The sequence below is a fragment of the Pleurodeles waltl genome, chromosome 11 (assembly GCF_031143425.1).
Source record: "Pleurodeles waltl isolate 20211129_DDA chromosome 11, aPleWal1.hap1.20221129, whole genome shotgun sequence".
NCBI lineage: Eukaryota > Metazoa > Chordata > Amphibia > Caudata > Salamandridae > Pleurodeles > Pleurodeles waltl.
In genome coordinates, this window is record NC_090450.1 from 707,362,951 (window position 1) to 707,388,563 (window position 25,613).

General features: G+C 42.8%; 1 protein-coding gene across 2 annotated transcripts in view; it reads left to right on the forward strand.

Annotated features, from left to right (window-relative positions):
- The window catches only part of LOC138266018 (cytosolic purine 5'-nucleotidase-like), a 289,639-nt gene that overhangs the window by 236,958 nt on the left and 27,068 nt on the right, over positions 1 to 25,613 (forward strand). For both annotated transcript variants that reach the window (XM_069214326.1, XM_069214325.1), the window contains one exon: positions 5,471 to 5,581. In XM_069214326.1, the coding sequence (XP_069070427.1) occupies positions 5,471 to 5,581 (111 nt within the window). The remainder of the gene's footprint in view (positions 1 to 5,470; positions 5,582 to 25,613) is intronic.

Consider the following 25,613-nt stretch of genomic DNA (forward strand, 5'->3'; position numbering starts at 1 on the left):
AACAGTAACTCCCCTTTCTTTCCCCACTCACACTCCACCTTTCAGGGAAAGAATAACACCCTTCCTGTCACACTAGGAAAACATATTGGATCGGGGGGCTTTTCTTTTGTGAGGGAAGGGTTCTGCCTTGAATTTCACACACCCCCTCGCAACATCCCACCACACTATAGTGTACTGAGTTCGGACCACTTTCATCTCCTGGAGGAAGCGGTACCAAGATTCCGAGCAAAGGGAGATGTAGAGCCCATTCCCGTACACCAGTGTCAGCGAAGGGTGCAGTCCCTATACTTTCTTATTCCTTGAAAGGATAGCTCACTCTGGCCAGTTATCAGCCTTCAACCACTCAGCCGGTTCACTTCCTCTGAACATTTTTACATGCTCCTGTTACAAAATGTCATCTTCTTGTTACACCAGGAGGACTTCAAGGCAGTGTTTTATCTGGATTGTGCATTCTGTTAAATCCCCATGCAGCGTACCATGAGTACCTTCACTTTGTAGTACGTGTAAAGCTCTACCAGTTCAAGGTTTTGCCTTTCGGGTTTACTAGAGCCCCAAGGGTATTTACAAAGTGGCTGTTTTAGCAGCCAATCTGCGCACACGTCATTCATATCTTTTTGTACTAAGATGACTAGCTGATAAAGAGCAATAGCAAACAACAGTGTCTAGCACACACTCAGCTGGCAAAGCCTGACAAATTCAACCTTTTCTAGGATCAGTCCTCAATGCGTGGATAGGAAAACCATATCCCAACCAACAGAGGGTGATGGCATTCCAGTAGCTAATACATCTTTCTCAGACACACTGTCCCATCGCTGTCGGCAGCACACTGTAATAAAACCTTTGGGATTGGTGGCTTCTTGCATAGAAAATGTACTACACTCCAGGTTACATGTGTGCCCATTACAAGAGTGCCTCTCACAGTAGTGGGCAAAAACTGAAGGGCACTGGGAGGATCTAGTGTTGGTAAAGCTAGACACCCAGTGCCTAGCATGCTCTCTGTTGGTAGAACAGCAACAATTTGTTGCTCAAGAGGCCCTGTATAGACTCTCTTCCACAGGTGGTCATCACTACAGATACCCCTCTCGTGGATTGGGGATCCCAGCAGATGAACATTTAAGGCATTTGGCCTCCACAGCACAAGGGTCGCCACATCAACCAGGTTAGCACTTGCTGCATTTCTTCACCAGGGGGAATCCATATTTATAGTGACAGAGAAAATGACAGCCATGTTCTACATCTAGAAGTGGGGAAGAGCGGTACTGCCCACAGCCCTCTCAACTGGCACAATTGGTTTTGCATTGGGGAACTCACTGCAGCATTCACCTGCTAGCAGACCATCTACCATGATGGTGAACAATTTTGCAGACTTGCTCAGTAGGACGCCTCAACAGGCCCAAGAGGGGGGAACTACATTCTCCAGTCCTCCACAAGTACTTTTGATACAGGTGGACTCTGACAACAGACCTGTTTGTCACTCCAGAAAATGCCAAATGTCAAAACTTCGAAATCATGTCCCCACACACACATTCCATGCGCAATGCACTGTTGATGAACTGGCCAGGGATATTTGCCTTTACTTTTCAACCTCCCCATCTCATCCTGTATGTGGTAAAGAAAATGAGGCAAGTGGCCATTACTCTAACCCTAGTGGCGGCAAAACCTTGCAGGACAGCCCTGGTACTCAGTGCTCCTCGAGATGTCATTCAGTTCTTGCAAGAAGCTCCCAGTCAGAATGGACCTTCTCACTCAGCATCAGGGTGAACTAGGACATCTGAGATCCCAAACAGCTCCATCTAGCAATGTGGCATCTGAGTTCCCAGAGCATGGCTATGAGAATCTCCCACAGCAGCGCATGGGTATTCTACAAGAGGCCAGGAAATACACTACTCATGCTTGTTATGTAACTAGGTAGATAAGGTTCATACTCAAGTGTATTTCAAAACAGCTGGACCTGTTCAAAGTCCCTGTTCAAGAGATTGTTTCTTGCCTTCTACATCTTTACAAGGCAGGCCTAGCTTACACTTCCATACCACTGTACCCATCTGCAGTTGCGGCATACCTTTAAAACAGCTTTAATCTTTTTCGGAGTCCCTGTGATTAAAGCTTCCACAGAATGGTTAAAGTAGGTAGTTCCTCCAAAGGCACCTGCTGCACAGTATGGAACCTGAATGTGGCCCTCAAAGGACTTGTAGATGCTACTTTTGAGTCTCTGCACTTGTGTGGCTTTACATTTTTTGTCTTGGAAAGTGGCCTTTATAAAAGCAATAAACTCACTCAGATGTATTAGTGAGCTCAAAGCTCTTACAATGTAGGAACTATTCAGTCAGGTACATAACAACAGGGTAGATTTTCATAATAACCCTAAATGTCTGTCAAACTTTTCTTATCATTTTATATCAACCTACCTATTGAGCAACCTGTTTTTTCCCACAGCCAGTCAGTAGCTGAAAGGACGGTTCACACTCTGGATCTTAAAAGTAAACTGGTATTATACTAACATAACGAAACCATTCAGAAAGCTGAATCAACTTTTTGTAGACCTTGCCAAAGCCCACAAGGGCTGTGGTATTTTTAAAGCTGGCATTACTAGGTGGATAGTTAAATGTATTCAAAGCTGCTCTGCTAAAGCCTAGCGCACTCTACCTGTGCTGCCAAAAGCACATCTTAAACGTAAAAAGGGAGGCACATTAGCCTTTTTAGAAGATATATTTCTGCTAGATATTTACAAGTCTGCTGCTTGGTCAATGGCACACATTTTAACCAAACAGTACTGTGTAGAAACAATAGCATGTCAACAAGCTCTAGTTGGTCAGCAGTATTAAGAACACCTTTTCAGACATCTGCATCGTCTGCTCACTAGCCACCACTGTGGCGAGGTACTGCTTTGCAGCCTCGCACACTCTGAAGTGGAAAGGTTATCCTGACATCCGTTTGTAATATGTAAGGTGGTAGATTCACATGCACCCGCCCTCCTCCCAAGAAGCTTGCAATAATCACAAGTTTTCAATGTCTTTACTGTTCTTACATTCTTACGCAGAACACACACTGTCATCAACACTGCACTCGATTTACACTACCGCCTCTGAGCAGAAAACAATCTGAGTGGAGCCATAGTGCTGATGCATTCTGAAACAAAGAAGGAGTCACAACAGATCTTGTGACTCAAACATCTTCGAAACAAATAAGTTGGAAATGTCCAAGCCCAGTACTAGAGAGGAGGAGTATGGAGAGCTTGCACAATTACAGCACTGCATGCTACAAACAGATGGCTACAGAGTAGTTTACATTTTCCTTTTTGATGGAGCTAGAGATATGGGAAAAGTACCAATGAGGTTACCTACAAACCTAGCAAGATTATATGCAAGTCAAAGAATCCATTGCATCTTTAGAATGGGTTTCATCCAAAATGTTTTCAGGTCAACCTGGAACTTCATAGTGGAGAGGGAGGAACTGTAGTTTGCTTTCATTGTGTCGCAGCAGAGGATTCGAAGTAAACACCTTTGAAGATGTTTGCAGGACACAAGTCAGCTTGTGATCCTGCAGTATTTATACCTTTGGTTAGTGCATTAGTTGTTTTTTTCTGTTAGCAGGTTGAAGAAGACTATAGGTTGTGTGGCAGAGATAGCTCATTTTGGTGAAGTTTTCAACTAGGAGCTGTTATTGCTTGTTTTTTAAAGAAAGTGTGATTCAAGATTATCAGCTTTTTTGATGAAGTGTTCAACAAGACATTGCAGACTTCCTAGGTGTCATCTACGTGCTGGCTGGGAGGTTGGGCATGTAGCATCTGAGATGGGAAGTGAGTAATGAGACCTCTTGGCCTTCTTGATTGATGATTTATAGATGTTGCACTTCCTTGAAAGCTACTTTTGTTTTTATTTGTTGCCTTTCAAGGCATCTATTTTTTAGTTCTTTAGAAACGTGCATCAGAACTGAAGAACCCACTTTTCATTAATGGGATGGCAACCATAGTGCTTTTTATGGGTAGCAGCATGCCAAAAAACACTGTGCGCTATGCAATGAACTGCTTCACGGGTACTGTAGGGACCAAGGGCAAAGAAGCAGTGATATGTCATTGAAAAGCATTTGTGAAAAAGGTTTTCCATAGTCTAGCAGTGGTTGTTGTGAAAAGACCTACAGTTAGCTGGGTACCATGCGGAGGCTGACACTAAAAATGATGTGGTGATCACTCCAGGTAGTGGGGTTATTTCCTATAATTAAGAACAGTTGTCTTGTGGTGGAGATAACATCAAGGCTGTGGCTGTTGGAGTGAGTGACCCAGTGGCAATTGAGGGTTTAAGCTTAGTGAGGAGGCATACGTTATGGCATATAATACAATGATAGTGTTAGGTTTTGCGTCCAGGGGAGCATGCACAAAAAGCTGGGTTGTGTGGCTGATTTTGATAGACGAGTAGAAAGTCTGCAGAGTAGACCAAGGACAGCGAGCAGCAAGCAAGGGATGGTTCATATTCTGAAACTCAGTAGTCTTCAGAGGCTGAGGTTGGTAAAGTGATTTCGTGTGCCACTGTTACCTCTCTAGTGCTCTTCTTATGCAGGTGGTTTCTGAAAAAAGGCCAGATATCCACGAGGGTTCCCTCATATAACATAGATGAAACATTATCCCCTAGCCAAATTCCAGTGATAGGTCCTGGATGAGATAGGTAACAGATCACAGATGTGTATTCTTTTATTGCTTAGTGGCCTGGCACCGATTATAATGCAAGCTAGGTGTTGTATCACCTAGCAGACGTTGTGATCTAAGGTCAGGTATTTAATAGTGAATATTTTGATATGCCTGCAATGGCAGTGTAAACTTTGATCAAATGCTGAAGTTGACTTGGGGTCGATAATCTCTGAAGACCACTCTTAATTCCTGCAGTTGGCACGGCTGCCAAGGCGAAATTGTTAATTCCTTTTGTCTCGTATGTAAATGGGTTTATGGTTGTGTATTCAGGTGATTAGGACTAAAGGGATTTGATTGGTAGTTGCACTTGTCCTATTGGGAGGAAAAAGACATGTAACACTGTGCACCACTTGCGGTCTGACAGCACTGTCCCTGTTGCAGGCAAAAGGACCAGGTAGGTTTAAATTATGGGAATCTTTGTGGTGTGGGAGGTGAGAATGGGAATGTTGAGCTATACGTTGGTGGGGAGTGACAGGCTAAGAAGTTATCATTCTGGAGAGAATTTGTTTTTTTAACAGATTGTGGAGTTCTAAAGCATTTAGAACTAACAATGGGATAAGAATAAAATTGATGGAAAGGAATGATCAGAATGTTCTCTTAAAAAGGAGATTAGCAAGGGGCAAGTGGGTATGAGAGAAGCACTAATAAGAACAGAGATGAGCAGAGGCCTACGCTCAATGCCCCCCACCCCTCCCACAGTCACACTGTCGACAGATGAATACAGTCCCCCCCGTGGGCTGCCTGTCCTCCTCTAACTACGTCTCCCTTTTGTATCTCTTGGTCACGCAGGATCACAACGCTCCTCGACGCTCCTGGCGCACCTACTTTGACCTGATTGTTGTGGACACACGCAAGCCACTATTCTTTGCAGAGGGGACAGTTTTGCGCCAGGTGAACACGGTAAGTGCAGCCTCAGGTGTTACATTTAGTGTCCGGCTGACACAGAAAAGAGTGACAAGGAAATGGCAGCGCAGAGCTGATATTTTCATATCCTGAATAGAAAAAAAGTACACTCCTGGCTGTTTGTCATGGCTTCCTGTCAGAAAATGGAGATAGTCAAGAGGTGCCTGAGGGGAGAAAGGAATCAGACTTATTTTTTTGGTATGCATTTGTTAGAAGCCCCACCACTGTCCACTCGGATGGTGTTGCAGAATACAGAGTATAAAAAATATTGTCTTGCCAATAAGGTTGTTGTACTGTAAATTTAATGTACCACAATGATGTAAAGGTAAAAATATCTACAGGTAAGTGGCAATTCTAACTTTATATTCCTACTATGTATGTATATATATATATATATATATATATATATATATATATATATATATATATATATATATATATATATAGATATTTCAATTATTGGTGGTCGCCAATAAGTAGTCATAGTTAGTATCTAGTTTCCAAAAAAGGTGAGTCATCGAGCAGGGGCCAAGAAAAAGGGGGAGGGTCAGAAAAGTGTGTTTCTCATGTTAATCCACAAAGAGTCTTTAGTCACACCTGCAGCCCAAAGTGATGGACAGAATTACACCAAATTTGACAGAAAGGTAGCTTTTAGCCCATAGATCATGCTTTTTGTGATTTCGTGTAAATTCGTTAAGCTGTTTTCAAGATATTAAAGGAAATCCTAATTTCTTTATCTAGAAGTGCAAATACTTCGCAAATAGTCCCAAGCTCGTGCAGAGGTTTGATTGGCTGCCAACAATTCAACCAGGAAGTATTGGCAGCCATTTAGGGACTCAGTTTCAGCTGAGTACCAAACAAAATGTAAAAAAAGGAAAAGGGGGCAGAGTAGAAATACTGTAACACCCTAGCCTTGATCCAGGTGTGCCCCTTGGACCCTGCCAGGGCACAAAAAGCATATTTTAAAAAAATGTACAGCAAAATGTGTGACTATTCTCAAATTCCACCACAAATAAAAAAAATTAAAAAAACAAGCACGGTTTCCCATGCTTGCTTTTAATTTTTCCCCTGAACGGAAGAGGTCCTGGGGGCATATGCAGTTTAGTTAATAAGGAGGGGGCGCACAGGCACCCCCTCCCAGGGCTCTTAAAAGCCCCAAGGACCACCACCAACCTCGGGCTACATTTTGGAAATATGCAGGGGAGGGGGTGCGTAGACACCCCCGGGCCCTGGGGACCTCCACCTCCCCAGAGCCACATAATATAATTGAATAGGGAGGGCTGTGCAGACCCCAAGCCCGGGACCACCACCTCCCCAGGCCTAATAACATTTTAAATATAGGAGGGGCGAAGTAGCCCACCTCCTGGGCCAAATACGCCCCAGGGACCAACACCCCCCACACCCACCCCTCTAGGGCCAGCCCATGCAGATCAAAGGAGGGGGGCTGCACGACCCCCTTCCTGGAGCCATACATGGCTCTGGGGACTTCCACCCCCAAGGGCCGCTCCTACTACCTCTCAAGATGCCCACCCTTGGGAGGTAGCTGTTTGCGTTTGCTTGGTGAGATCTGTGACATCTTCCACCACTCAAAAGCAATCACTCTGCTTCCAGCAAGCGCGAACTGTCAAACTGCTTCCACTTACTGGAAGCAGAGTATACATCTCTTTCCCTGCCCGCAGACATGCGGCCAGGGAAAGGGAAACAACTATTGCTCCCGCACGCAGGGAGCTGCATTTTCAGCAACTCCCTGTGTGCAGGAATGATGCCAGCTCCCTCAGGAGGCGGGGAGCTGGTTGGGACTATGGGGGCCTTGAGGCTCCTCCCACTGTCCCCGACTTAAAAAAAATAATGAATGCTGCCCTGCATATTTTTGTAAGTTCATACTGGCAGGATGCTCATTTCATAGAAATTAGACCTCAATGGGAAGCACTTACAGACATAAATAAAGCAGGTGCCTAAATTGAAGCTTCACTTCTGTGAAGTATTAATCATCCTAATTTTATGGGCATGGACAAAGCAAAGCAACTGTTTTTTCTCACCACTTCCACTGTGAAAAGTTATTTGTAATCCTTGATGGAAGTGTGTGCATTCTTTGTTTTTTTCAGCGCAATATCTCATGTAGAGACTGTGCTGAGTGGGTTCTTTCTCTGCTGAGACCAGAGATCATCTTATCCAAATTAAAAACTCCAAGTATGTAAGATAGCTTAGAAGCCCCACACTTTTGTCCCTGCCCCATATACATTAGTGATATGCAACGTCTTTCCTTCATTTTACCAGGAAGATGGACAGCTTACTAAAGGGACCCCTCAAGCGTGTTTCCCACACATTTTGGAAATGCATCCTTGATGAACAGGAATATGATCACTTCTCCACCAAAGAAGCACTTCATGAGTGTCTTGGGGTAGGCCTCAGGGCATGGTAACAGTCCAGGTCCTGTGGCTAGCCTCCACCAGACATGCCTGAAGGCTGTACATTCCACGGGGATGTATTGTTATCAGGGGTTGACTGCCGACCCCTGCCACCCTCACCATGCACTACTAAATACCACATGTACTACAACACTCAGGACATCTTTTATAACATCATTGATAATATCAGTGTAACATGTGCAGTAAAATTATTGATGCAAAAACTGTGCCTGGTGAGGGTGCGAATTATAGTTATCTTAGGGCACGAGTTATAGTTACTTGAAATAACTAACTATAACAGCTGAATTTCTATGGTTTTTTTACATTTAAAATGTGTGCCTAACTATAACATCCCCGTACCCTTTGTTTTTTCAAGTGAATTTCATAGTTTTTTTCAAATTCTATTTCCTAAATATAACATCCTTGTAACTCTGAGGGTGAAATTATTACCTTAAAATGTAATTCTTTTCACAGGGCACGATACTTGTGAATACATTGCAGTGCTTAGTGTGCCCCCCACGTAAAGTTGCAACAAATTCTGAAAATTGGTGAAAATATTAAAAAAAAACATTCACAGACTCGTTTATACACTAATTCATTCACTCATAATAGCACCCAGACACTCATGCAGCTACTGAAAGAGCCACTCAGACACTCACACACCAACTAACAAACAGGCTCACACAGGCACGCATGCACCCACTCACACATCCACTCAGACCCTTCCATACCCACTCAAGCACTGACACATCCACTTACAGACGCACTCAGATTATAACGCAACCACTCACAGACCCACTCAGACACTGATGCACCCACTCACAGAACCATTCATACATCACACATCCACTCACATAACCACTCAGACACTCCCGAACAATACTCTCAGACCCTCACTCCCCACTCACAGAACCACTCGGACACATACACCTACTCACAGACCCACTCAGACACTCATGCACCCACTCAGACCCTCATGTACCCACTCACACACCCCGAAAAACACTCATACACCCACTCAAAGACCCACTCTGACCCTCACACACCCACTCACATACTCTCTCAGACACTGATGCACCCACTCACAGACCCACTCAGACACTGCCAAACCCACTCACAGACCCACTCAGACCGTCACACATCCACTCACAGAGCCACTCAGACACTCACGCACCCACTCTCACACCCAGACAGACACTCTCACACCCAGGGACACCCTCTCACACCTATTATCACTCCCAGAGAAACAGACCCTTCGGCCATTCATGGCATGAGTTGGATGGCTATAGTGGGTTGCCCGCCCCTCCCACTGCGCATGGCCGAAGGCCGCCCACGGCACAGGGTTCAGTGGTTATAGGGGGCTGATTGAAGAGACTGGCCACAGACCAAGACCAGCGGCCATCTCCCACTGCGCACAGCCAAAGCCTATGCACAGCACCGGGTTGGATGGTTATAGGGGGTCAGCCACAGACCAGGCCCTGCCACCAACCACCGCCGCCTGTGGGTTTTATAAGTGAATATATATATATATATATATATATATATATATATATATATATATATATATATATATATATAAAAAAAAATATATATATATATATATATATATATATATATATATATCACACATTGGCTAGTTACCATGTTATGTTATATGTATATGTAATATATGTAAGGGTATCCAGGTGCTGAGCAGGTGTTTTTGCATAGTCCTATCTATTAGGAGGAGGCTCTAATGTGGACTGGGAAGAGAATACTGGACCCCCTAATCTGGTTCTGTGTATGGATGGTATGTGTGTTACTAGGAGTCCTGGGAGCAGAGGTATCTGGGTGGTTGGTGGAAGGAGATGTGACTGTTCATGTAGGTGGTCCCTGAGTTACGTTGAGCCTTGAATGTGTGTGTGAGGAGTTTGAATTGAACACATTTGTGTACCAGGAACCAGTGCAGTTCCCAGAGGTTTGGAATTATGTTAGTTCTGGATAAGAGGTTGAGGATGAGCGTGGCTGCCAAGTTCTATATGGTTTGTAGTCTTCTAGTGAGTTGCTTGGCAATCCCAGTGTAGAGGGTGTTCCCATAATCCAACTTGTGGTGACCAGGGCATGAGTGACAGTTTTTCTGGTGTTGCTTGGGAGGCATTTGAAGATCTTCTTCAGCATCTTCAAGATGTACTGTACTGTACTGTAATAGTATTTATATAGCGCTTACTACCCCTGACGAGGCGTCGAAGCGCTTTTCGGTAAGTAGCATGCTACTCTGGAACCCAACAAGAATTAGTGATGGATTAGTATCGGGAAATATGAGTACAGTTTTAGTATTATTATTGACCGGAGTAATGGAGGGGTGGAGGAGGAAAGAAATCCAGAAGTGTTAATTGGGAGTATATCCCTCATTTACTCAACCAAAAGGCTTGGGATGAGTAAAGGGGGATGGAGGCAGGAAGTGTGGGGAAGGGTTATGGAGAGCACAGTAGCCGGGTGAGATAAATGAGGGAGAATTTAGTAGGGTTGTGTGGGAGGTCATAGTAGTAGAGTGAGGTTTGGTGAGTTAGATGTGGAAGCGGAGGGAAGAGGTTAGGCAGAGTTATTTAGGAGATGAAAGTAGTAGAAAGGATTTGGGATGAGTCAGAGTGGGAATGGTGGATAATTTGATAGAGACATGACATTTGATGATGGGTAGATAAGTGTGATAAGATGAGCAGGGATTCATAGATATCCAGTATAACAACCCATCCAGGAGCCATGCAATGACCCACGAACATGCCAAGCACAGAAACATATACACATACATACATGAATACACATATATGTACATACACTACATTATTAGAACCATGGGTAAATATATAAGGTGTAAGTACCTAGGGTACCCACTACAAACCAGGCCAGCCTCCTACAATAGTACTTCCGTTCGGTTCACAAAAGGCTACCAAGAACACAGTTTTAGACAGAGGTTTAGTGATCTTAGTTTAGAGTTTATGGGGTGCTTAAATATCAACTCCTGGCAAAAGATTTCAAAATTACAGTACATGGTGTGGGGTAGCAAATTTAGGCATGCATACAGTTTACAGGACGGATGTGTAGAAGTGTGCAGATTATATTGGCAGTTCTCACATTTACAAGAGGCTCAGGAGACTGGAAAGCCTGATCAAATACCTCATACTAAATTATCAGTAGAATTTTTATGTGGCTACCCATTCAAATTGCCGGCTTCAGCTTCTGGTAAGACTTGTGTAGACCAGAGTGACCTCAATCAGTTTAGTGCCAACATTTGCCCTAGTCATTCATTCATATATATTGCAGTTTTCTAGCATGCAGACAAGACTTAAATTGGGGGGCGTGGGTCAAATAGCTTTACACAGAACCTAATTACAAGAGAGAACCAACACATCAAAACGTTGGACTGTTTTTTTAATAAGGCCATTTCCATGGCTCTATATAGACTTATCACAGGTGACTGCGATACAGAAGTAACTGATATTTTGATCCTCTTTAGAAGGTTTTGAAGAAATTCTTTTGGCACACACTCAGGCAAGGGTCGTCAAAGTGTTCTTTTCATTTGGAAGGCTGTAGCTCAGTAAGGAGGATACAATATGTTCAGTTTACACAAGGCTAACATAGGCACATAATGCACTGGGAGAAAGATTTAGTCACACTGGCTGGTGTGGCAGCAAGATGCAGTGACAATGTTGACTTGTGCGGTTATGTCCAGTTTGCTAACAATGATTATTCTGAGGGTTTTTGTATGAGTTCTCTGACTGGGTCTGAGTTCGGCCGGCCACCAGTTGGAGTCCCATAGTGAGGTGTTCTTGCCGAAGATCACTCCTTCTGTTTTGTTGGTGTTCAGATTAAAAACAGTTGGCTTTTATCCACCTAGCTACTTCAGTCACGCAGGTGGTGAATTTGTTTTTTGTCTGAGAGGGAGAGTATCTGTTGCATGTTTTCTGCGTAGGAGAGGATGTTGATGTCATGTACATGGATGATGTTGGTCAAATGGATCATGTGTGCGTTGAAGAGTGTGGGGCTGAGCAATTAAACATTGAAACACTCTTAGATGAGCTTGTGGTGTTCTGAGGAGTAAGGAACCATGCTGGCAGCTTGTGTTCTATCCATTAAGAATGACCAGATCCAACGTAGAGTGTGTCCTTGGATGCCAATCTTGTGTAGGTGCTTGATGAGGATGGTGTGTGAGATCATGCAAAATGCTGCAGAGAGACCCAGAAGAATGAGGGCTGCCATCTCTCCTTTGTCAAGGATTATGTGGATGTCATCTGTGGAGGCGATGAGTGTTGTTTCTGTCCTATGGTTGGGCCTGATTTCGGACTGTGTGGGGTCAAACTGGTGGTTGCTGAGGTGGTCGGTCACACATTGGTTGATTTGTTTCTCTAGGACATTTTCCAGGTATGGTAGGAGGGAGATGGGTCTGTAGTTGGAAAGTGTGTCTCGGTCAGTGGATGATTTCTTTAGCAGGGGCATGACGTGGCATGTTTCCAGGGGTCTGAGAATGTGGCTGAGTTGATAGAGGTATTGAGGATGGGTGTTAGTGCTTCACTGATTGGTAGGAGTCCTTAGGTGAAGGCATGGTGGGGGCAAGGGCGGTGCAGGCATGGTGGGGGTAAGAGTCAAATGGAATCCCCAAGTGGATTCTCTTCTTGGTAGCAGCGATTTTGATAGTGGTGATGGCATGATGGCAGGCAATGAGATCAGCGTTTATTCGTTGGCCATGATGGGAAGTTGAGTTGCAACAGTGCTGGGGGCCAGTTGAGGGTTGCTGTATATGGAGGTGATTTTGTTTAACAGACCAATTCTTACAGCTTCCTACAAAAGTCTTTTTGAGGGAGTGATGTTGCTGGAGACGGCAGGGGATGCAGTGAAATATTTGATGATGTCAAAGAAATTCTTTGCTGCTGTTAGTGTTGGTGATAATACAATATGCAAGAGCTGTGTGCCTGGTGTTTCGTATCTGCTGGTGGTAGTGTCTCAGGAGTAATTTGGAGTGATTTGAGTATGTCTTTATCTGCGGTGTCTTGGCTTGTTCTCCATTGGCACTCTAGTTACTTGAAGTATAATTTTGTTTGCCTGAGGTGCTCTGTGTACCAGCCAGCCAGTGGTCAGGCTCTTGCTGTTGAGTTGCTCTTGAGGGGGATCCAGGTTGTCAGTGCATGTGGTGTTCCAGCTGTTGACAATTTTGATAGCTTTCATTAAGTCACTGATGTGCTCGGGCTAGTGCTCAAAGAAGACGGAAGCCCGCTCCTCTTCTGAGATACTTTTCCAGCTGCGTTGGGCAGTTTCAGTGGTGGTAGATCTGTGATGGTATGGGTATGCTGGAACTGATGAGGTGTGCTCTGTCCAGGTCATTGTTGCTGGCTTGCCGAATGTGATGCTGCTGACTGAGGAGAAAATCGGGTTTGATAGGTGTCCAACGGCGTGGATGGGTTTGTTAATGTGCTGGGGTGAGGCCAAGGTTTCTGAAGTTTTCTAGAAGGGCCATAAATTTTGGTTGGTGCAGTCTTCTAGGTGAAAGTTTAAGTCTCCAAGGAGGATGAAGGAGCTGTCTTTGAGAATAAGGGGTGCAACAAAGTCTGTGATGTAAATGGTGTAATTGATGGTCCTGGTGGTCTGTATACGACCGTTCTGCCCAGGGACAAGTTGGCTGTGATTTTATCTTGAACGTGAGGTGGTCCATATAGCTGGTGGGGGTGTCTATGTAGGTGGTGCAGCTGATGGTATCTTTGAATATATAATGGCCACTCCACCTCCAGGCTTCTGTTGACAGTCTTAGTTAATCATATTGCAGCCGGCAGGGACGGCTGTAGCGATGACCGGTGCCGAGGTTGGGTTTAGCCATGTTTCTATGATAAATTGCAGGTCTGGAGCGTGGACTTGCAGTAGGTTCCTTATCTCTGTGGAGTGCTTGGTGAGTGAACGGGTGTTGAAGAGCATGCATGCGAGTGTGGCGTGGTGTACGGGTGATGTTTGGACTGTATGAGCATGAGCATATGTCTGGTTTGTGTGAGTGAGTTGTGTGCAGAGAGCAGGTGGTGCAAGAGCTGTGGGTGTAGAGTGTGGGAGAGTGCACGAGAACTTGCTGGACACGCTTCTGAATGCCCCTTCTGTGTTGTGTGGTGTGACGTGGCAGCACTGTGGGGAGCAGCGGCCAGGGTTAAGAGCATGGAGGAGGGCATAAGGGTATCAGTGTTTAGGGGGAGAACCAGGGTTCCTGGCAATGGGTATGGTCCAGGCACCGATGGGCCCAGATTTGCATTCCTAAGGTGTGCATGCGTCATTAACTATGTCCTGGGACAAGGGCAGCGAACCATGGGCAGGATGTTACTTTCTGTGCAGGTGGATGATGAGAAATCCTGTGATGTCACTTCCTATGCAGATGCTCAATGGGTTTGCTAATAATGTTGGCGCTGTTTGACAAATCATCTCAAAACTTTCCCCCAAAAATCATTCACCTCAACTCCTTCCTGGTAAGTTTCACAGTGATCTGTCAAGCAGGGGCTGAGAAAACAATGAGGGGCAGGGTCACTAAACACAAATTCCCAATGTAATTTCCATAGGGATTTTTGAAATGTGCTACAGCCAAACGACTCAACAGAATAACACCAAATTTGGCAAAGCATGCTTTTTGTGATTTGATGAAAACCTGTTCAGTTGTTTTTGAGAAAATAAGGTTAAAAATGTATAGATATCTTGACCATTGGGCTGAAGTTTAAAAGTTCAAGCCTTCTCCTTGGCAGAGGGGGCTTTTTCAGAGCGAGGTCTTTGTATTGGAAGGTTTTGGAAAAAGGCCATAAGGTGTGGGTAGAGATACCCTGACCTCTTATCCCTTGTGTGGAGAGAGCAGTCCACAGATGTAAACTAAAGGAAAACCAATCTCCTTATTCAATTCTATTGGTATATGAGTAGATTGACAACTATATATAACATGATAGACACTCCATCATTACTGTGGGTACAGCAAAATAAACACTTTAAAAAATAAGGAGAGATGAATGAAACATGGGAGAAACAAGGGGGGGGGTCATGGCCCAGACAGAAGTGGGCAAAAAGAGAAAAGGATGAAGAAATGGTGGGGGAAAGGAAAAAGAACAACAGAGCAAGGTAAAAAGGGAGATGGGAAAGGAAAGAGAAAAAAGAGAAATACACATTGGAGAAGCAGGACAAAGTATACCTGAATCTACTGGTAATTCTCAAAGTGGATGGTTATTTAGGATTGTGTCCACAATACTGGCAAACACCAGTAAAGGTCCATACTAGATCAGAGATGCCTCATGCCAATTTATTATGTAACCCACGGCACTTGGAACAAACCAAGTAGCAAGCCAGGGCTACTTTATTCGAGGAAAAGTTCAGCATTACACATTTTTGAATCTCTTGTACATGGGATGGCAGCAAGCATTGAAACTTTGGATTCCCAATACATAAGCCATTTTAGACTGTATCAGCATATATTTGGCATTAAATCAATTAACTCTCTTTGTAAACCAACAGGATTCATACAATAGTAAGACTTTGAACTATGTATGTCAAGCTTCTATTATGTCATGTACTTGTGTTTTCTTATTGCCAGGAAAATGAGTTCTAATCTGTGAAATATCCCAGGTTTTCACTGTCTGGCCTCCAAAATTTAACTTTAGATGTGTTGTGAGCCTGTCAAATGGAGTATCAAAAGATTCTATGTTTGATCCCCTGTGTGTGGATGGTACAGCAAATAGAGGCTGGAGAGAGAGAGCCTGCCAGCCAGGGAGGCAGGATGTAGAGATGTAGAACATTCTTGAGGTCCTCTGAAGTGAGCAGGCTTCCTGTGAAAACAAGGAGAAAATCAGATACCTCTTTGAAGTGCATTGACTGACCCTCCTCTGTTTCTACTTCATTCTTTCTTCAAAGGTGTTTACTGCATACAATATAAAGATGTAGCTGAGTTGGAGGAGATTAGGTGGCATGTAGATGAGGCACTTACTCAGGGAGTCCCTCACTATAGTAAATCGCAATGCAAGTGCGTTTTCATCCTTCGCAGGAACCAAACACTTTACTCACCATGACCAATGTGACCACGGAAGGAAGACTCCAATCAGGAATAAAGTTCAAAACTTTATTTAGAACTGCAAAATTTGTGTCCTAAAGACAGTGCTTAAAATCAAATTGTTAAGGTATATAAGCACCCTTGGCTGCCCATAGCGGCAAAACAAGTTCAAACAAATTAGCATTAACACAATTAGGCATTCAAGATGAATCATGCAGATCATTAATTTAATTATCAGAGATACAGAAATATATTTTAAGTTCAATTTTAACAACATTTATCAAGTTCAATTAAGAAGAGTATAACCAATTACAGCTAACCAAATTAGGAAATGCATGTGTGGGGACAGACACAATTGGGCAAAAATACAAAAGGAGACAAAGATTATTTGAAAAAATATTTCTCAGACTATAGAATAGTACCTAAAAAAATAAATAGTGAGTGTCAGGATCATAGATTCCATTCTAGAAAAACAGACATGTTGAGTAGAAATGGCACCAAACAGTTGAGAGAGGTATACCTCTCCAAGGAAACAATATGCAAGGATTCCTCTGGATCAACGGCAAAGCTCAGTTGGAAGTGTCATTAGGAAAGGTGCAGAGAGAAAGAATGTCTAAAAGTCCATCCCTAATGTAAAACACATAAATCAAATTGATTTGTCAGTTTAATGGCACCAGGTCATGCAAAAAGTGTATCATCCAATCATCAACATCTGGCGATTATAAAATTGCAACAGTCCATCAAATTCTGTCTTTCCCTGAGAACCATCTTCCATCCATGTGACTTCATATAGATGGCAATATTTTATTCCACGTTAAGTCCACAGGCCAGGATGTTCTTTTCAAGGCCACTAAACTAAAAGTCTCTGTGCAATTAAACAATTAACCTATTGCTACTTTCAAAGCTTCTCATGAGAATGAAACCTAAAAAGAAAAACTCATGCCAGAATGAACAATGATTCATCACTTTTAAATGACTGCAAAATACGAGCTCCGCCGGCCTCTTTTATGCTAACTTAAGAAAAAATAATTTGCATTACCGCTAATCATTGCAATTTAATAAAACGTAAAAATATAAACATATAAACTCATCAATATTAATAGTTCATTAGTATGAGCAATACATTTTACTTTAAATGATAGCTTTGCCAGTGCATTTCAGTAAATGTGGCAGAGAAGTGCAATTATTTCATTTCTGCATGTATCTTTAAACTCATAAATCACACATTAAACATTAAAAAACTAAATTCATTTTAAGACACATAATTCATCTTAAGTCTAAATCATACATTTACATAATTTTTATTTTACTAACATGTTATCTAATAAGGAAAACACAATTGTGACCACCAGAAAATGAAAACATTAGCACATTTAACATGCATGTCAGTGCCGCTTTCTACGTTAGGTTGACAAACATGAAACATAAATCGTCACCTTCTGCTGACATCTGAGTCACTAAAAGCATTACTAAAATTTACACTCCAACAGCTATTAGCACTATACCATTAAACTTGGCCTCCTATATCACCTTGGTCATTACCTTGGATGGCACAATATTGTCTACCTTTATCACCAGGTAAGTATTTTTAAAAAGAGATTGAGATTGTCAATAAAACAATTATAGGGTATGATATAAACCAAACTCACAGCTATATAGCTACAGTTAGGATTGCTTTTCCATAGACTAGGTGTTTTATTGGTTTGCTAATGACTTTGGCACATTTTGAAGAATCTTCACAAAACCTTTTAAAAAAAAAAGCATATTAGCCTTAGCTCCTCTCTGAAAAGTTTTGGGGTGATCCATCAAGTGGGGGCTGAGAAAAGGGATGCTACCAAAAGCAAATTTCCCCATGCATTTTCAATAGACTTCTTCAGGGAGCACTACTACAAAAACTGCTAAATGGAAGTACACCAAATGTAGCAGGAAACTAGATCTTGTCCCACAGATTGTGCTTTTGTGATTTGGTGGAAATCCGTTCAACGTTTTTTAAGAAATTAAGTTTAAAAAATGATTGTATATCTGGACTATTGTGGTCCCTCAAACCCAATTTTTGAAAAATGAGCATTCGGATTGGCCCGGCCCTTGGGCCAATGTGATCCCGCAGTAGTCTGACTCCCATGGGAGAGAGCAATCTGGTTAGCTGCCAGCAACATGAGAAAAATGTTGCGGGCAGCCATTAGAGGATTGTGGACTTAGTGCCCCGTCCTGAAGTTAAAAAAACAATAATATAAGGGGCATGGTAAGGAAACCCTGCCCACCAGGCCCTATGGTGAAGACCCAGAAGGACCGTCCGGTGCCAAAATAAAAAAAACCTGTGCTTTTTCCCACGATAAGAGTTGGGCCCCCCTTCCGAGCCAATTTTGGGTCCTGGGGACCCCATCCCAAATATAAAAAAAAATCTTTGTATATCTGGATGGTCGGGTCCGCGAGAGTCCCTCTAGAGTCTTGCAAGAGTGCCTGTTTAAAAATAGAGCACTCTGATTGCCCCAGGGAGATTTCTTTCCCTTGGGCCATCTCACTGCTGTGGGACCCAGACTCCAGCAGGAGCAAACACTCTGATTGGCTGCCAGCAACATGAGAAAAATGTTACTGGCAGCCATTACAGGATACAGGGACCTAGTGCCTTGTCTTGAACTCAAAACACATTAAAAAACTAAATGTACGCGTGTAAGGTTAGGGATACCTTGCCCTCAGGGCCCAATAGGGAGGCCCCCCCCAGACCCCACCAATTGTAAGAAATAAGGACCTCTGTTCTGCCAAGGAAGCTTTTTCTTTCTTCAGCCATTTTGGTACCACAGGGTTGGGCTGAGGGTGTAGCTGAAGACCGTTCGCAGTCGGGGTGCTGGCTGAATATGTTTAAAAAAAATAATGTAGATTGTGCTTCCACAGGGGTTGCCAGCTGCAGCAGGATCTGTGGCTGAATATGATTGAAAAACTCCAGAAACTCACTGAAAAAAACAATGCTTAAAGCGACATTATAGTTAGGTATGATAATAAGATCTTACTTTACATTAAAAACAACAGAATTTCACTGAAAGAAGCAAAGTTTAACGTGAAGTTATAGTTGGGTGTGATAAAAACCTTAGACATTCACTGAACAACAGTTAAAGTGATATTATAGACAAGTGTTGAAATAAGATAAAAAACTAACATTCAAAAAACAAAAAAACACTAAACTTCACAAGTTATTCTTTACTGAGCTAACTTTAATTTGCACCACTGCCATGCACTGCATTTGACCTCACATATTACATCACTCATGGCATGTTAAATGACATCATTGATTATACCTATCACTGATTACATCTTAAATGGCATTACTAATGGCATCCTATGGTTATTGTGCCACCGCCCTATAGGGTTTGTCGACTTGAAATAATTCAACACCCTTCACTTTTGGCCAGACAAAATACTTTTGTATTTTTCTTTGAGCACTCAATGGGAGTCCATGTGTTTTCTTGCCATCTTTCTTATTTGCTGATTCCCCCTTTAGATCCCTGCCCCTTGTACTGTCTGCATTGCTCCCCACTCTCTTCCAGCTCCTCTGTAAAACCACAGCAACAGGAATATTTTGCCATGTTTTGACTAAAGAGCAGAGTTTACCTAGTTGATTTTGTTTTATCTCCTGCTTTCCACATGTACAAAAACTATGGACTTTATGCACAGAGGCAGTTTTATGGCACTAGGTGGGCTGGTGTACTCGCCTCAGCTGGAGATGTTGCCTCTCCGAAGAGGCTAATATATCTACTTGACAAGCTGCTGCACCTATTGGATTGAGCATTTGTTAAATTTCAGAGTGATGCTGCAAATAAATTAGGCCATGGCAAGTGTTTTCTTTATAATTTTGACACCTAACACGAGGCCTTGGATACCTGTTTTTCTCTTTTAATTATGTGCAGCTAATCGTCTGTCTTATGTTTAAGCTGGATCACATGTAAGGTTGCCATGCCGTTTATGAAGCCTGAAAATATTGACTTCAATGTTCAGTTTCAAGCTATCTTAAGATATATTTTTGCTGTTACTCCTATATTTTGAAATAGTCTGTAAATATTTAAACAGTGCTTTAAAACAAAAAGTGGCAAAGTCAATAGCTTGGCAATGGCATTATGAATGTGGGACCTGTCAGCTTCACGAATGCTTGTCTTTTTCATGTTATCACAGAAAGCACATTTTTTCTGAGCAGTTCCCTCCAAGTAGGACCTGTAGGAAAATGCATTCCGAGAACCTAAGAGTGTGCTGCATATCATGTAAAGTGTGTAAAGTGAACAAGCAATTGAAAACTCAGTATTTCAAGAGCTTTTGGCTTTGCTAATGCGTTTTAGCCATGTCTACACCAGTGTGGCTGCTGTTCAGCGTGGCTAAAAGTTAGTTGATGGAGTGGAGTTGAGTTGAGTGTAGTGGCATAGAGTGTCATGGAGCAGAGTGGAATGGTGTACAGTAGACTGATGTAGAGTGGTGTGGAGTGAACATAGAGTGGAGACATGTAGAGTGAAGGGCCAAGCGTGAAGTAGAGTATCATAAAATGTCATAGAGTGGAATGGCATAGAGTGTCATAGACTGTAGTGACAGAGTGGAGTTGAGTGGAATGGCACATAGTGGAGTAAGGTATTGTAGAGTTGACTTGAGTGGCATAGAGATACGTAGAGTGTTGTAAAGTGGCTTGGACTGGATTGCCATAAAGTGTCAGAGTGGAGGGACGTAGAATGTGATGGAGTGGCATACAGTGTAATAGACTAAAGCAGAGAGGTGGAGAGTGGAGTGCAGTGGAGGAGAGTATTGTAGAGTGGAGTTGAGTGTTGTAAAGTGGCATGACATATAGTGGAGTGGACAGTCATGGAGGTTGGTCGAGGTGAGGGTCGTAGAGTGGAGTGTCGTGGAATATTATGGGGTGGTACAGAATGAAGTAGAGTGACGAAGAGCAGAGTGTTGTAGAGTGGAGTGGAGTGGCATAAAGGGAAGTGAAGTGGAGGGGCTTGGAGTGAAGCAGAGTGGAGTGTCGTAGAGTGGAGTGGCATAGAGAGGCAGAGAGTTGGGTAGAACATCTTAGAGTGGAGTGGTATAGTGTGGAGTAGAGTGTGATAGATTGGAGTGTCATAGAGAGGAGTGATATAGAGTGGAGTAGAGTGTCATAGAGTGGAGTGACATAGAGTGAAGGGGCGTAGAGTGGAGAGGCGTAGAGTACAGTGGCATAGCGTAGGATGGGGTAAAGTGTTATAGAGTGGAGTAAAGTGCCAAAGAGTGGAGTGCTGTGGAGTGGCATAGCATAAAGTGGGTAAATGGTAACAGAGTGGAGTGGCATCGAGTTGAGTAAAACGACATAGAGTGGAGTGCCATAGTGTGGCATAGAGTGTCAGAGTTATATAGAGTCTCATTAAGTAGAATTGCATAGATTGTCGAGGAATTTCATAGGATGGAGTGATGTAGAGTGAAGTAGAGTAGCATCAAGTAGAGTGAAGTAGAGTGGGGTAGAATGGAGTGGTGTGAAGTGGAGTAAAGTGTTGTAGAGTGTCATAGAGTTTAGTGGATTAGAGTCGAGTGTCGAAGAGTGGAGTTTTGTAGAATGTAGTAGAGTGGCCTACAGTGAAGATGTATAGAGTGGAGTGTCGTAGAGTGGAGCGGTGTAGAGAGGAGTGGCATAAAGTGGAGTAGCATGGAGTAGAGTGGCATAAAGTAGAGTTCAGTGGTGCAGAGTGGAGTGGTGTAGAATGGAGAAAAGTGGATTGGTATAGAGTAGATTAGAGTGTTGTGGAGTGGCATAGAATGGCATGGAGTGGTGTAATGTGGAGTGGCATAGCATAGGAGGGAGTGGAATGTCATGGAGTAGAGGATGTGGCAGTGCATTGCCATTACAGACACATTTTCAATTGAAACTACTATTACATTTTCACAGACATACAGTTTTACTGATAAAACTAAACAACGCACAAATTATAATGTTTATGCCATTACCTAGTGCATTGATTTGTTTTAATGGTATTAAAATATTCATTTCCACCACACTTCAGAATTAGAAAAAGTGCTTTGTTAGTGCTTACCTAAATCTGCTATGTCCAATTTTGTTGTGTGCTAGAAAAAATAACGTTGTACAGCTTACCTCCAGCACACCCCAGTAGCCAGCATTATTATCACATGAATCCTCTCACTTTGAATTCAGAGACAAAACGTAGACCCCAAGGGTCAGATCTACAAGAAAGTGGTTCATCGGTCCCGATGCCCACTTTTATTGCGCTGCCCCACCTAACAACACCATGGTTGTGCCGTATTTATAATAGAGGGCACTATGGCACTCGTTTCCACAATAGCGTTATCATTTATGATGCTATTGTGGTGCTTTGCTGCATTAGCATCATAAATTATGGTGCTAGTGCAGCAAAGCTCTAGGGAGGCCCATAGGCTACTATGGGCTCATCCCTTTTTACACCTGCCCCGAGCTGGCATTAAAAATGACGGTAAAAATGTTGTTGTGAAATCTTGTAGATTTCACTGCACTGTTTTTGGTGACCTCCCTGCATGGGAACCCCCCCCCTTGCATACATTATACCCGGCACAGGTATAATGTGGCACAAGGGGTTACAAAGTTGCACAGTGCATCCACTGCGCCACTTTGTAAATATGGCGAAGGAAAATGGCCTCCTTAACTCCACATTAGTGTAGAAAAATTACACTAGTGTGGCACTTAGAGGCGCTAGGGCCTTGTAAATTTGGCCCCAAGTTCCTTTGGAAGACAGAGCCCAACACTGATCTTTGTCTGTCCAACAAATGTGACAAGATAAGAACAAATTTTAAAGTCTTGTTTGCAGAAAGGAAGTACTCGTGGAAGAATGCAGTAACCAGACTGTGACCAACGAGAAGTACAAACACATACTGAACAACCCAAAACAAAGCCAGCAAATAGAAAGCAAGTGAATGTGAGAACCAAAACACAAAGCCAGTGGTGAGCAATGGGTGGAATCTATTCCCAGGGAAAGTTTCCGAATGTCCCCATTATGTCTGCACACCGGACAGCTGAGCAGTCTGGTAGGTTTTGGTGTAAAAATGAGGCAAAAAAAACTCAGTATCTAATTTTTCACTTTACACTCACTTCAGAATGTGGCACACAGAGTGCCTTTGTACAAATGGAGAACAATCTCTGGATTGGCCTTTTACTACAAAACCTCCCATCAGATTTTAATCATGAAAAGGGGATATGGTTTTATTTCCGAAATCTCTAAATGGAATGCTTCACTTGGTCTACTCATCTGAAAATCAGCGATGTCACAGGGCCATGTAAATGCATACATTCATTATTTTTAAACCAAAAATGGCTTTATTTCAGCTGTCCCCAGAAATTGCCTCTGCTTCAATATAAGTTATAGGAGAAAATTAATTTCCCATTTTTTTCAAAATCTCCCACCTACCTGTTCCGAAAGGTTGCCATGCGCGCAAGCACTCATTTTTGGAGACGGGCTCTTATTTTTCCTCATCAGACTTTGACTCAGACTCAGAGAAATTAAAAAGCACACAAAGAGGAAAGAAGGAGGAATAAAAAGACGAAAAACTGTTTCTCCAGGAACATGAAAGAGTGAGATAAAGGGACAGTGTTTGTCTGGTGACAGAATAAGGAAGGCTGATATAGAATCAAGACTATGCAGCAGTGGTATTCAGCACTCCGGTGACAACATTCAGTATTGTCGTACATAGCTTTCGACTAAAACGTTGAGCCTAAGCACTTGTTCTTTTACAAATTAGGCATTGTAAAGGGCTCATTGGCTGGACTGTGGCAACGTGAGGACTGTTGTATCAGGAGGCAGGGTGTTTCTGACATGAAAACACAAGCAGCAGCCGGTGGATGGGCCTAAAGCTTTATAGGTTGCGACGCCTACGATAACCAAAGACGTCATTACTAATGGACGTCAGAAGCTGGTTAATAACTTTAAGGAGTCACTTGAAAGAATTATGTCATTCACTATAGTAGCCTGAAGATGGTGCTATTGCCTTATGAGACAGAGCAATTACACCAGGAGGCCAGTAGAAACCGAAAGGGACACAGGCTGGATTTCCCTGGCACTTTGATGATTGTGGTACCCAGTGCTGGAATTGTTAAAAAAAACATCCATGGAACCCATATATTGGGGGTCAATGTGTGGCAGAGGAAGGTGAGTGGAGTCATAAGGGGCAGAGTCATGAAAAGCTGAGTCTAACAGTCAACGAGTACATTTTCTTTTTAAATCTACTGCAAAGAAATTGATAAGGACCCTTATGACAGTAAATTTGAAATGACTTAATTGGTCTTCAAAAGGCTGCATTTTGAAAACTCTTATAGCGTTAAGACACCTTCTGCAGAGTTCTTTGTGTGCCCTGCAATTTACGGATATTGTAATAACAGTAAGATAACTGATAGTTAATTCGGTTTCAGGAGGAGTCTGTCTCTTTTCTGGTTTTAACTCATAAAGTTGCATAGAGACACGATGAACTTTGCAGCAAGCACATCAACTAAGCTACAAGTCTGTATTTTTTTGGATGGGTCAGTGGATTACTGCTTTTGACACAGACTAGTTTGTAACTTCAGTTCATAAACTGCTATCTTGTTACAGCACAGTGAGCTATGGACCTGAATCGAAGGGCTGCATGAAAACTGCAAGCTATGGGTTTAGATCATTATTCCTTTTTTTCTCAATCTGTTGTTATAAGTTTGCACTGAAGGGTTCTTTTGGGTAGTAAAAAAGTATTTTTGGTACAGACAACCCTAAATCCTGACTTTGTATTTCTCCCAACCATGCACTCCTAATATAGGGCCTGATTATGACCTTGGCGGATGGGATACTCTTTCGCAAACGTAACGGATATCACTTCTGCCGTTTTACAAGTTCCATAGGATTTAATAGAACTTGTAATACAATGGACAGGATATCCGTCATGTTTGTGACGGAGTATCCCATCCGCCAATGTCGTAATCGGACCCATAATCTCTACATGTATTGTTGATTTGTGACTTATGTAACATTCCTTGTACATTGATTTACACAGTTGGATGATTTGGTGCCCCTCTGTGTGGGCTATAAAGCGCTCTGACACCCTACACTGGTAGTGGTATAAAAGATTGAAATAAAACATAAGTAATTACTAAGTGCTATTTAAATTGTTATTTGTGTAATTACTCAGCCACAGAGATACATCTAGCGTTCTTACAGTGCATGCACATCTCTTACATGGTGTAGAGGGGAGGGTTGAAAAAAGAACATTAAGCGCAACTTTTCTTGTGCCCCTTTGCACCCCCCATCACCACCATGTGCTCTATGCACCCCATTGCACCCCCATCACCACCATGTGCCCCATATTAATGATATGGCGCACGTTAGGATCAATAGCGTCATCATTTCTGATGCTATTGTGGTACTTTGCAGGATTAGCACCAAAAATGTTGGTACTAATCCTACAAAGTATGTAGAGGCCTATAATAAACAATTGTGTGCCTCAATTTAATGTGTCTAAGGAGCAGGCGTTAAAAATGATGAGAAAAATGGAGCAGTGGAATCTCATTGATTCCATTGCATCATTTTACTGGGCCTCCTAACGGATGAACGCACGCCCCCTTGCATACATTATGCCT